At 44.0% G+C, this 12,051-nt stretch overlaps 1 protein-coding gene across 1 annotated transcript in view; it reads left to right on the top strand.

Annotated features, from left to right (window-relative positions):
* The window catches only part of TMPRSS9 (transmembrane serine protease 9), a 331,091-nt gene that overhangs the window by 195,373 nt on the left and 123,667 nt on the right, over positions 1 to 12,051 (top strand). The window contains exons 9-10 of the mRNA XM_040417828.1: positions 1,423 to 1,594; positions 2,575 to 2,849. Coding sequence (XP_040273762.1) covers positions 1,423 to 1,594; positions 2,575 to 2,849 — 447 coding nt within the window. The remainder of the gene's footprint in view (positions 1 to 1,422; positions 1,595 to 2,574; positions 2,850 to 12,051) is intronic.

Raw genomic sequence — 12,051 nt, 5'->3', positions numbered from 1 at the left:
ATCTAAGGCTACTTTCACACTAGCGTTCAGGTGTCCGCTCGTGCGCTCCGTTTGAAGGGGCTCACGAGCGGCCCCGAACGCATCCGTCTGGCCTCAATGCATTCTCAGTGGAGGCGGATCCACTGAGAATGCATCCGGCTGCCAGCGCTCAGCCTCCGCTCCGCTCAGTGAGTGGACACCTGAACGCTGCTTGCAGCGTTCGGGTGTCCGCCTGGCCGTGCGGAGGCGAGCGGATCCGTCCAGACTTACAATGTAAGTCAATGGGGACGGATCCGCTTGAAGATGACACTATATGGCTCAATCTTCAAGCAGATCCGTTCCCCATTGACTCACAATGTAAAGTCTGAACGGATCCGCTCAGGCTACTTTCATATTTAGAAAATTTTCTTAGTTTTAATGCAGACGGATCCGTTCTGAACGGATGCGAACGTCTGCATTATCGGAGCGGATCCGTCTGATGAAACATCAGACGGATCCGCTCCGAACGCTAGTGTGAAAGTAGCCTAAGATGTATGAGAGTGTAGATCTCCCAACTGTGATATGCAAGGGACCTTAAAGTGAACCTGTCATTAACTTTATGCTGACCTCACTGAGGGCAGCATAAATTAGTGACAGAAATGCTGATTTCAGCGATGTGTCACTTATGAGCTAAAAGTCAGTGGTTGCTGAGAACCAGTATCATAATCATTGCAGCCCAGGCCTTGAGAAGAGTCAAATCTACCGGAGAAGAATCATGGTTATCCATAATCTCCTACTCTCTCACCCATCTGCTGATGATTGGCAGTTCTCTCCTAGACAGAAAGGGAGAAAACTAGGTAGAAGACTGTCAGTCATCAGCAGGTGGGCAGGGAGAGAGGAATTCATGAATAACCATGACTCTTCTCAGGTGGCCGTGACTCTTTTCCAGGCCCAGTCTGCAATGATTGTGATTTCTGTTCTCGGCAACCGCTTATATTTAACTTATAAATGACAGACCACTGAAATCAACTCACCTGTCTCTACTTTATGCTGCTGTTAGTATGGGCAGCATAAAGTGATGACAGGTTCCCTTTAAGACTTTATTATATTAAGCGATCTAGCAGGCGATTGTCAGAAGGGAAGCATTCTTTCCTGGCAATCGCCTGCTCGCTAGCAGAGTAGACCGCTGCTTTTACATGCAGCGATCTTCTCCATAGTGTGGGGAGGAGCGATCACTATGCCATCGCTCATCAAGCAAGCTTAAAAATCTGGATTGCCCGATGAATGTGCTCGTTCATCAGGTACTTGGTGGCAGTATTAGACTGCCAGATCACCATTAACACGTGTTCCTTCGAACACTCGTTAACAATGAACTGCCCGACAATCAACCAGTGTAATACAGGCTTTACTCAGTTATTTAATGGCGACTATTTACTTAGGTCCCTCTCCTTACTTCAACTTCAGATTGTGGTACTCGACCAGCAATGCAAAAAGCCAACAGAATAGTTGGCGGGTCCGATGCTTCAAAGGGAGAGTTTCCATGGCAGGTCAGCCTCAGAGAGAATAATGAACACTTCTGTGGAGCCACCATAATAAGTGCTAAGTGGCTGGTTTCAGCAGCTCACTGCTTTAATGAGTAAGTATAGATGGATTATACATCTAATTCGACGGTTTGTTTAGTAGTAGTAGCCAATGAGTACAAGGAGGTAAAGGAATAGATTAGAATTATTTAATAAATGTAAGTTATATGCTTATGGTATTTTCACAGTGTTGGTTAGGTTCTGTTTGAAAGCTTTTGATAAACAGTATAGCATATTCTGTTGATAAATTCTACCCAGCAGAAAAAATCCAGAAACCTGACAGATACATCACAACTTAGTGGAGTCTTAAAGGAAATGTATCACCTTATTTGTTTCACAATTTTATGGGAGAGTTTTGTAGTCATGCTGTATGACATTAACAGGTCCTGCCCACAGGAGGACATCATCTGTTTTTCTCCAAGACTGAGAAAACTTTTTGTATGGTTCTGTCCTACAGAGAGGAAGTCTTCAGTTTGATTATTAACAATAATAACTATTAACAATCAAGAATTGGGACCGTACACAAAATATGAACTTTTTCTTTAAGGGCTTTCACATCTGCTTCATAATTAGACTCAGAATTCTTAGCTTAAAGCAGGGAAAGTCTCAGTCCAGCTAACCAGGCCATTTAGATGAATTATCCATTAAAGAGGTGGTCCCATTATGACAACTTATACCCTATACACTTGGATATTTCTGACAGTCGCATACAGTTGAATGGAATGGTAGACACAGTGTCAAATCTTAGCCAATCAATCACTTATCCCTTATGCCGTGGAGTGTTATAATGGGATAACCCCTTTAATCATTATTATTATTAGCAGCTTTATCGCTAGATAATAAACATGGTGCACAGAAACAACAAGAGGATCCGCTTAAGTTTAAATAAAAATGTCCGTGCTGGCTCACTTACTTGGGCTTTGGGCCAATATCCATCAGGCTCTATATTTGTGGTGGCTGTTTGCCTTTAACTCCTGTAATCAGAAACTTTTCTCCATAAAGCTAAGGATATACTGTATTTAAAAGTATTCTGCAGTTTTCAGGATCCAGCTGTATGGGTGGCTTACATAGGATCTACATCTCTGAGTGGTTTAGACAGCAGCACAGTGAAAGCCTCCATCAAAAGCATTGTAAAGCATCCTTCTTACGACCCGGACACCGCAGATTATGATGTGGCTGTACTGGAACTGGAGTCTGAATTACGCTTCAACAAATACACCCAACCAATCTGCCTTCCAGCCTCCACTCACATCTTCCCCATGGGCAAGAAGTGCATTATTACAGGATGGGGCTACCTCAAGGAGGACAACTGTAAGATATACAATATGCTGACATTTTACTGAATAGAGAAATAAAATGTTAATATTAGAATCAGAAATTAAGGTTCAATGCCTAATAACATATTGGACAGTTGTTATAATCTTTGAATGGAACATAAAGTTGCATTGTTAACAAACCAAAAGGTAAACCATAGTGGTTATAGAAGGATTTAGACAGACCACAATGCAGCATACTGTAGCTTCAAGCCACAAGACACGTTGTCATTGGCTAAAACTGAGGCAAACTGATAAAAATAGAGAAATATGATTGCATGTAACACACCAGGGTACCACAATGTGATAATGCCATCCCAACATTATTTTATATGTAGTTTGCACTCTCATATGACCAGAGTTTCTTAAGACCTCTTTACACGGGCCGATGGAGCAGATGTTGGGAAGGAAGCGTTTCTTCCCGGAAATCGTCTGCTCGTCAGTGAAGGAGATCAATGCATTTACATGCAGCGATCTCCTCCACAGTATGGAAAGGAGCAATTGCTAATGCCATCGCTCGTCCCCATACAAAATCACTGTTTGCAGGCAGCAGAGCATGATTAGACAGCACAATGTGCTGACGGCAAATGATGATTTAGGTGACTGCACCGACGATCTATTACCCAATGAACGAGGGTTTCAGAGGGTCATCGATTACACCTTTAGACCGGCACATTATTGCTAACAAACGTTTGTACAAAGCTCATTAGCAATAATCTGCAAAAACACTAGCCAGTGTAAAGGGAACCTAACACTGGCTGAATTGTTAACCTATGGTATTTTAACTTCTTCAACAGTACTCAGGGGTCTCTTTATTACGAGAGAGGGAAGGAAACGTGACATCAGTGTGGGGAATGTCTAAGGCATCTATTGTACAAATGTATTAATTTATTGTTAAAGTGACTCTACCCATTTTAACACCATGATTTGTGGTCCACTTAATATGTCTTTATAGTCCTTGGTCACTTCTTTTTCTCTTACATAGGTCTAAATACCCTACATATCTGGCACTGCCAAGCGCTTGTGAATCACTTATATTACCTGGTAGAAGATCAAGATAATTGGGGGCGCAGGAACAACTTGCGGTTTAAAGGCCTCCCCGAATCTGTCACTCCAGAAGCACTGGTGCAGGCTTTTACCTCCATGCTAGGCTAAGATGCTGGCTGCCTAAAGACACCACTAGAAGAAACATAGAAGCTTGCTGCATATTGATATTTTCTGGGACTTAAACAGGTTTTCCAGGAGTACAATCTTGATAACCTATCCCCAGGTCATGGGGAATCAATTAGCATCACAGCCTCTTCTGAGCATAGCAAACACAGTGCCGTACATTGTATAGCATTATATGCATGTGCTTGGTATTGCAGCACAGGCCCATTCACTTATACGGGACTGAGTTGCACATAGGCCATGTGACCAATAAATGTGACATTACTGGCCTAGGAAGAGGCTGCATCACCGAGTGGAGATATTGATGGTATTTCCTGAGGATAGATGATCAGTTCTGTACTCCCGGAAAACCTGTTCAAATATTGATAACCTTTCCTAAGGATAGTTCATCAGTGTCTGATCAGTGGGGGTTCAACACCCAGTTCCCCTGCTGATAAGCTGTTTGAAAGGGCTGCAGCCTTTGAGCGAACCTCTTCATACCAAGCACAGGGTCAGGGCCATACATTTTATAGTGGCTGTGCTTGGTATTGGAGCTCAATCCCATTCCCTTGATTGAGACTGAGTTGCACAAAGCACATTGACTGAGAGATGCAACATCACAGGCCTAGGAAGAGGACAGGACACTCACTTGAGTGGAATGGCCTCCTCAAATGGCTGTACGGCATGGGGTGTCGGTAGGTGGATGCCCACCAATCTGATACTGATGACGTATCTTGAGGACAGGTCATCAATATTTAAGTCCCAGAAAAAACCTTTACATGCCATTATAATATGCAGTATGTGATAATGTGCTAAGAAATGATAACTGACAGCGGCCAGCATGTTATATTTAAAATCTATATAAGATAACCCCTTTAAAGTTGACCTAGTGTTTGTTAAAGTATACCTATTTCATTTAATAGACTTACTTAATGGGGTTATCCCATGAGTCTTTCTCTTGAAAACTGTCCACCTAAATATGGCACATACAGTAAATGTTTTAAATGTTTTGACAAGCAGAAAATAAGCCAACAGTAGATGTTTGAAACAAGGGAACCTGTCTATAGTGACAGATTCTCTGACAGATCCCCTCCATATCTAAACGGATTTATAGGTAAACTCTTTTAATATTTATATATATTTAATGTGTTCGCTAGACATACATGAAAAAAAAGTATACAATTGTATGCAATTTTGTGGTTTTTCCATTTTTTAACTTATACATTTGATGCATTTGTGCATTTATTTCAATATATTTGTGTTTTTTTTTTTAAAGAGGACATTTCACTTGTAAAAACTATGTGAACTAAGTATGCTGCCATGTAGAGCGGCGCCCGGGGATCTCACTGCTATTACTATTATCCCCGAGCGCAGCTCTGTTCTCCCGTTACGCTCTCCGGTACCTTTGCTCTGTAAGTTATAGTAGGCGGGTCTTCCCTTGTCCTGTGGGCGTCTCCTTCTCCTAGGCTGCAGCGCTGGCCAATCGCAGCGCACAGCTCACAGCCTGGGAGGTTTTTTTCTCCCAGGCTGTGAGCTGTGCGCTGCGATTGGCCAGCGCTGCAGCCTAGGAGAAGGAGACGCCCACAGGACAAGGGAAGACCCGCCTACTATAACTTAAGGAGCAAAGGTACCGGAGGGCATAACGGGAGAACGGAGCGGCGCCCGGGGATAATAGTAAGTGCAGTGAGATCCCCGGGCGCCGCTCTACGTGGCAGCATACTTAGTTCACATAGTTTTTACAAGTGAAAGGTCCTCTTTAAGTATACTTGTTTTTGTAAATGAAGATTTAAAGGTATCACATAAAAAAAAAACTGATGCGTTTAAAGGATGGCAGCATAATGTTGTAAGTTTCCATCCCACTCTCATTGACTGCAAAAAAAACTATGGGCCAGATTTATCATTAGCTCAAGTCAGAATAATGGAGTGAAAAAGTCGCAAAACAATGCGCAAACGCTAAAACTGCGCACAAATTTGCGACTTTTTTCTGCTCTGCACTATGCTCGCCAGTTTTCTGAAAGTGGGAATGTTTTCTTATGTAAATGAATCTCTAGACAGATTTACTATTGGGACTATTTAAAAAGTCGCAAAAAAGTCGCAAAAAAAAATCCACAATTTCACTCCAGTGAGGACCATGCTTATCTTATGAGACTTTTTAATAGAACATGCGACTTTTTCGTAAAGATGTGCGACTTTTGTAAAGCTGCTTACTGACGGATAAACTGCTACCGTCAAACCACATTTATTACAGTCTTAAAGGGCCGATCATAAATCTGACTTGGCTAAAACTGACTTTAGCCATATGTGAAAGTGGAGTGAGCTGTCAGAGTAATGATAAATCTGGCCCATATGTGTTTCTATACTTTATTTGCAGGACAGAAAAGGGTGGTATGCTATGCTATTCTGTCCTTAAAAAAACGTACTGAAACATAAACCGTAATAAACTGAGTCAGAAGAATGCACTATTGAACTACATTTGCCCATTTGTAGTCTATGGGTATGTCGAGTGATACCTTTCAATATATTTTTAATGTTTACAAATGTATCCGCTTGTCGTAAAGCAAAAATGAGATGTGAACAGCCCCTAATTTAAACAGGGTCTGCATAAATAATGCATAATCCTGTGAATGCAGTAAATGTCCTTAATTTTCTGTTTTCTCCCAAGTTAAAAATCCCATTCAGATATTTCTTATATTCTTTTTCAAAAATATTTTATTTTATCAAGCATCTAATACAGTATACAATAGACCATATCAGATCAAATGAAATCATTCCTCTACATCCAGTATCATTACTCTCGCATACTAGCTAAAAAGTGACAAAAGAACCCACATAAACTGCAAAAATGGGAAGATAAAACAAGGAAAAATGGGGAGGGGTGGGAGAAGGGAATCGGGGGATAATAAGGCTAGAGGGATCCCCTAATCCTACCAAAGCATAATGACCCATGGATACTTATTAACCCCTAAAGAGGCCAACTTATCAGAAACCCCTATATTTATTCCAAGGCTCCCAAATAGCTGCAAACGTGTGTGGTGAGTGTAGTTCCCAATGAGCCAGCTGTTCAAATAGGTATAATTGATCACACCTGTTTTGGTAGTGTGAGATCGAAGGGGACTCCGCCTTCTTCCAATTACAAGCCACTAAGATCCTGGCTGCGCCAAGTAATATGTGGATTAAAGTTTTGATAAAGGGGAGGCCTACACTCTGTTTAAGAGGCCCAGGAGACAAGCTCTGGAGGACACAGGGAGGGAGATGTCACAAATTTTGGACAATATGTCACATAGCAAGGTCCAGAACCCTCTGATCTTATGGCATTGCCTCCACACCTCCAGCACAATGGGTCAGTTCCCGGAAAAAGACTACTCAGCCTAATAGGTGTGTAATGCCATCTAGTCAATACTTTATTATAATTCCCTTGGAGTTTACCACACCTTGAAACCTTAGGTGACATAGATGAAAGCTGTGCAACCTCTCCCTCCAAAAGTTCCTCGTTCCCACTTGAAGATAAACCAGCACTCTGCTGGATTCCCTTTGGGCATCAATAAAGAATACATGGTCGAGATTTTTTTTGGTGGGTTTTGTAAAGTCAGTTTCTCAAATGTAGATAACTCAGGTGAATCAGCTAAGACATAAACATAATTTAATGATATGATGAGGTTTTTCTAAAGAGGGTGATTCAAAAGCATGTCAATGCTGTGTAGGGAACCTTGAGAGCAGAGATATAGGGAGGAGAATGTCCAGGACCCTTTTTGGCAAGGTCTCCTTAAAAGCTTGAGGTGAATCTAGGAGGACGTCTGAGACCTGAGTTAAGGACAGGTGCTTAGATGTCTGGGCCTTCCTCAACCCACATTCGTGCCATACCCTCAAGGTATTTCTAGTAAGTACCGTAATTACTAGAAATGTGGTACAAATGTGAGGAGGTTTTAAAGCAATGTAGTGCTGATCTCAACGGAGCTGCATTTGTGGCATTCTCAGCCTGAATATCCAACCTGTCACTAGAAGATCGTAGCCAGTCCAAACATCTGGTACCTTGTATAAATCTGGGAGGCCCATCCTGCCCCGCTGTACATGCTGCACTAGGAATTTATATGCTAGTCTGGGCCTATGCTTCTTCCACAAAAAGGAGGATATAATGGATCGCATTTTTTTGAAAAATACATTAGGCATGTATATGGGCAATACCTGCATAGTGTACAATACTTTGGGGAGGATAACTGTCTTTAACCACCTCCGGACCGCCTAACGCAGGATCGCGTTCCGGAGGTGGCAGCGCTGCGCAGAGTCACGCATATACGCATCATCTCGCGAGACGCGAGATTTCGCTCAAAGCCGGCCCGCGCATGCGCATCGCGGGCCGGCAAAAGTTAGAGGACAAGTTCGTCACCAGCCTGCCAGCCAATGATCGTTGCTGGCAGGCTGGCGATTTTCAAAAAAACAAATCACAAGCCATCTAACACATCATATTAGTAAATATGATGTGTTAAATGGCTTGTCTGCTCCTCTGCTGGTCCTTTTCGTCGGTTGGTTCCAGCAGAGGAGCAGACAAAACTGTGAGTACCCACCAAACACTTCACCTTAGCCCCAGATCACCTTCCATCACCCCCATCATCCAAATTAACCCCTTGATCGCCCCCTGTCAATCACCTAGTGAAAGGAAAAAAGTGATCAGTGTAAACTGTAATTTTTTTTTTCCACTGGTATTGACTGTTAGGTTTTAGGATAGTTTAGGCCCCTTGGTTAGGTAGTTTAGCGTCAGTTAGCGCCCAGCCCACCGCACCGCAGTCACTTATTCGCTGATTAGCGTATCGCTAATCAGCATTTGTACTTTTATAGTATCTGTAAGTGATCAAAACTGATCACGGTCAGATCTATAATTGTATTAGTGTCACCTTAGCTCGCCCTCCACCCAAAACGCAGTGTTTGCCCGATCAGGCCTGATCGGTCGCCCACACGTGCGTTCACCCGCGCCCGCCCCACCGCAGTGACAAAAAAATCTTATATTTTTTGATCACTGCACAATCACTTTCCAAGCTCTGCGGCGATAAAAAAATCAGTTTTGAAATTTTTTATCAACCGCAGCGGCCTCCGGTACTTCGCTAGCCTCCCCTTTGTAAGACAGGCTTGCTTTTTTTCTTGGGTAGTCTCAGGGAATACCCCTAAATTTAGTAGTCCAAATGGCAAACAGGGGGTATTCTTCTGAAGAGGCCTACAGGATTCTGACCCAGTCGGATGAGGAATGGGAACCCTCATCTGACGAATCTAGCGGGTCAGAATATGAACCTGTAGAGAGCAGTTGCAGTCTGACCCAAAGTTCGGACGAGGAGGTTGAGGTCCCTGATAGCACCAGGCGTACCAGGCCCCGTGTCGCTAGACCACAGGTTGTGCAGGATCCGTTTCAAGGGCAGCAGAGTGGGGCTGGCGCTGTCGGATCACGTGGTGAGGCATACACCAGCAGCGCAGCCCTCCCTGGACCTAGTACCAGCACTGCCGTACAACATGGTGAAGTGGCGAGCACCAGAAGGGCAGTTGAAGCTGGTACGGTGGCACGTGCAATAGTTACCCCGTCGCAGCCACCGCAAAGACAGGCCCGTAGAGCCCCTAAAGTCCCTGAGGTGCTGGCAAACCCCGATTGGCAGTCACCAACTTCAGCCGCACCTGTAGTTCCCCCTTTCACCGCCCAGTCTGGAGTTCGGGTTGAGACAGCTCAGATCGGTTCGGCCCTGGGATTTTTTGAGCTGTTCTTGACTGTGGAGCTCTTGGACTTAGTCGTGGCAGAGACAAACCGGTATGCCACACAATTTATATCCGACAACCCGGGAAGCTATTATGCCCAGCCTTTCTGGTGGAAACCAGTCCAAGTTTCCGAAATTAAAATTTTTCTGGGCCTTCTCCTCAACATGGGTCTAACTAAAACTGCGTTTCCTGCACTTTAGCAACAACAGCACCTCTCGTCCCAGATGCCACCCAGCTTTTGACCGGCTCCACAAAATTCGGCCCCTCATAGACCACTTCAACCAGAAATTTGCAGATTTGTATACCCCCGAGCAAAACATCTGCGTAGACGAGTCCCTAATACATTTTACCGGGCGCCTTGGCTTCAAACAATACATCCCAAGCAAGCGTGCCCGGTATGGGGTCAAATTGTATAAGCTCTGTGAAAGGGCCACAGGCTATACCCACAAATTTCGGATCTATGAGGGAAAAGATCAGACCCTGGAGCCGGTCGGTTGCCCTGACTACCTGGGGAGCAGTGGGAAGATAGTGTGGGACTTGGTGTCACCCTTATTTGGCAAGGGGTACCATCTTTATGTGGACAATTTTTACACAAGTGTGCCCCTCTTCAGTCATTTGTTTCTAGAACAGATTGGCACCTGTGGCACCGCGTGAACTAGTCGCGTGGGCTTCCCCCAACGGCTCGTTACCACCCGTCTTGCAAGGGGGGAGAGGGCTGCCTTGTGTAACGAAGAACTGCTCGCGGTGAAATGGAGAGACAAGCGTGACGTTTACATGCTCTCCTCCATTCACGCAGACACGACCATACAAATTGAAAGGGCAACCCGTGTCATTGAAAAGCCCCTCTCAGTCCACGACTATAATGCGCTCATGGGAGGGGTGGACTTCAATGACCAGATGTTGGCTCCCTATTTAGTTTCCCGACGCACCAGACGCTGGTATAAGAAGGTGTCTGTATATTTGATTCAATTGGCGATGTACAATAGTTTTGTTCTCTACAGTAAGCCTGGGAGAACGGGATCCTTCCTCAAATTTCAGGAAGAGATCATCGCGAACCTCCTGTATCCAGGAGGTTCCGTGGCCCCATCCACCAGTGTAGTTAGCCGTCTACACGAGCGACATTTCCCCAGTGTCGTTCCTGGTACCTCAACCCAACCGTCACCCCGAAAAAGATGTCGTGTCTGTAGCAGGAGTGGAATAAGGCGTGACACCCGCTATTTCTGTCCTGACTGTCCTGACCACCCTGCCCTATGCTTTGGAGAGTGTTTCCGGAAGTACCACACCCAGGTACACTTAGCATAGGGATTGCATCTCACAGGACAGGCACACAGGGCTATTAGGGCCCTTTTACTCACAGCTGCTGCAAACCTCTCCTTTCACCTGGGATAAAGTGCATAACGTACTTCGCCACATCTTTGGGCGATTTGCGCTTTGCACATTGTCCCATGGGGAAGGAGAGGTTTGTTCTATAAAGGTAAAAAAAACTAAACAAAAAAAAAATTATCGGTAAGTAAAAAAGTTAACGTTCAGTTAAAAAAGTTAAAAAAAAGTTTATATGTTCTGTTCAAAAGTTATTATAAAGTTAATAAATTTATTGCGTTGCGGCCTGTTTTTTTCTTTTTTGTTTTGTTTTTTTTTACCTTCCAGGTGGACCAACCGATCGACTAGCAGCAGCACTGATGTGCATTCTGACAGAAGCATTGCGCTGCTGTCAGATTACACAAAAGTCAGTGTATGCGGCGCTGCAAGACGAGATTTCTCCTCTGCAGTAAAAGATACGTTTGCCGAGGCATATGAGCTGAGGAGGTGGCGGTGTTCATATATTTTGGCAAACACTTTGTATATATATATATAAAAAAAAAAATCCCGGCAATGATTTATTCATTCACATCGATTGATGTGAATGGAGAAATCTGGTTTGCCAGGGCATACGAGCTAAGTGGGTATGGATGTTGGGCGGAGCTCCTATGTCCTGGCAGACGCCTTTCCCCTCCTTTTTTTTTTTTGGCAGAGATTTTTTCATCCACATTGATCGATGCGAATGAAGAAATCTGTGCCGTTCATTTTTTCTTTCAGCCCAGAAGCTGAACGAAAAAAAAAAATCTCATTATCCGTATGCTCAATATAAGGAGAATAGCAGAAACTCCTAATGCTGGCCATACATGTAATGATTGCGGAGACCCTCAAATGCCAGGGCAGTACAAACACCCCACAAATGACCCCATTTTGGAAAGAAGACACCCCAAGGTATTTACTGAGGGGCATATTGAGTCCATGAAACATTGAAATTTTTGTCCCAAGTTAGCGGAAAGGGAGAC

Source organism: Bufo bufo, chromosome 2 (assembly GCF_905171765.1).
Source record: "Bufo bufo chromosome 2, aBufBuf1.1, whole genome shotgun sequence".
NCBI classification, from domain to species: domain Eukaryota; kingdom Metazoa; phylum Chordata; class Amphibia; order Anura; family Bufonidae; genus Bufo; species Bufo bufo.
The sequence above is the reverse complement of the archived record's forward strand: the minus strand, read 5'-3'. Positions and strand labels throughout refer to the sequence as shown.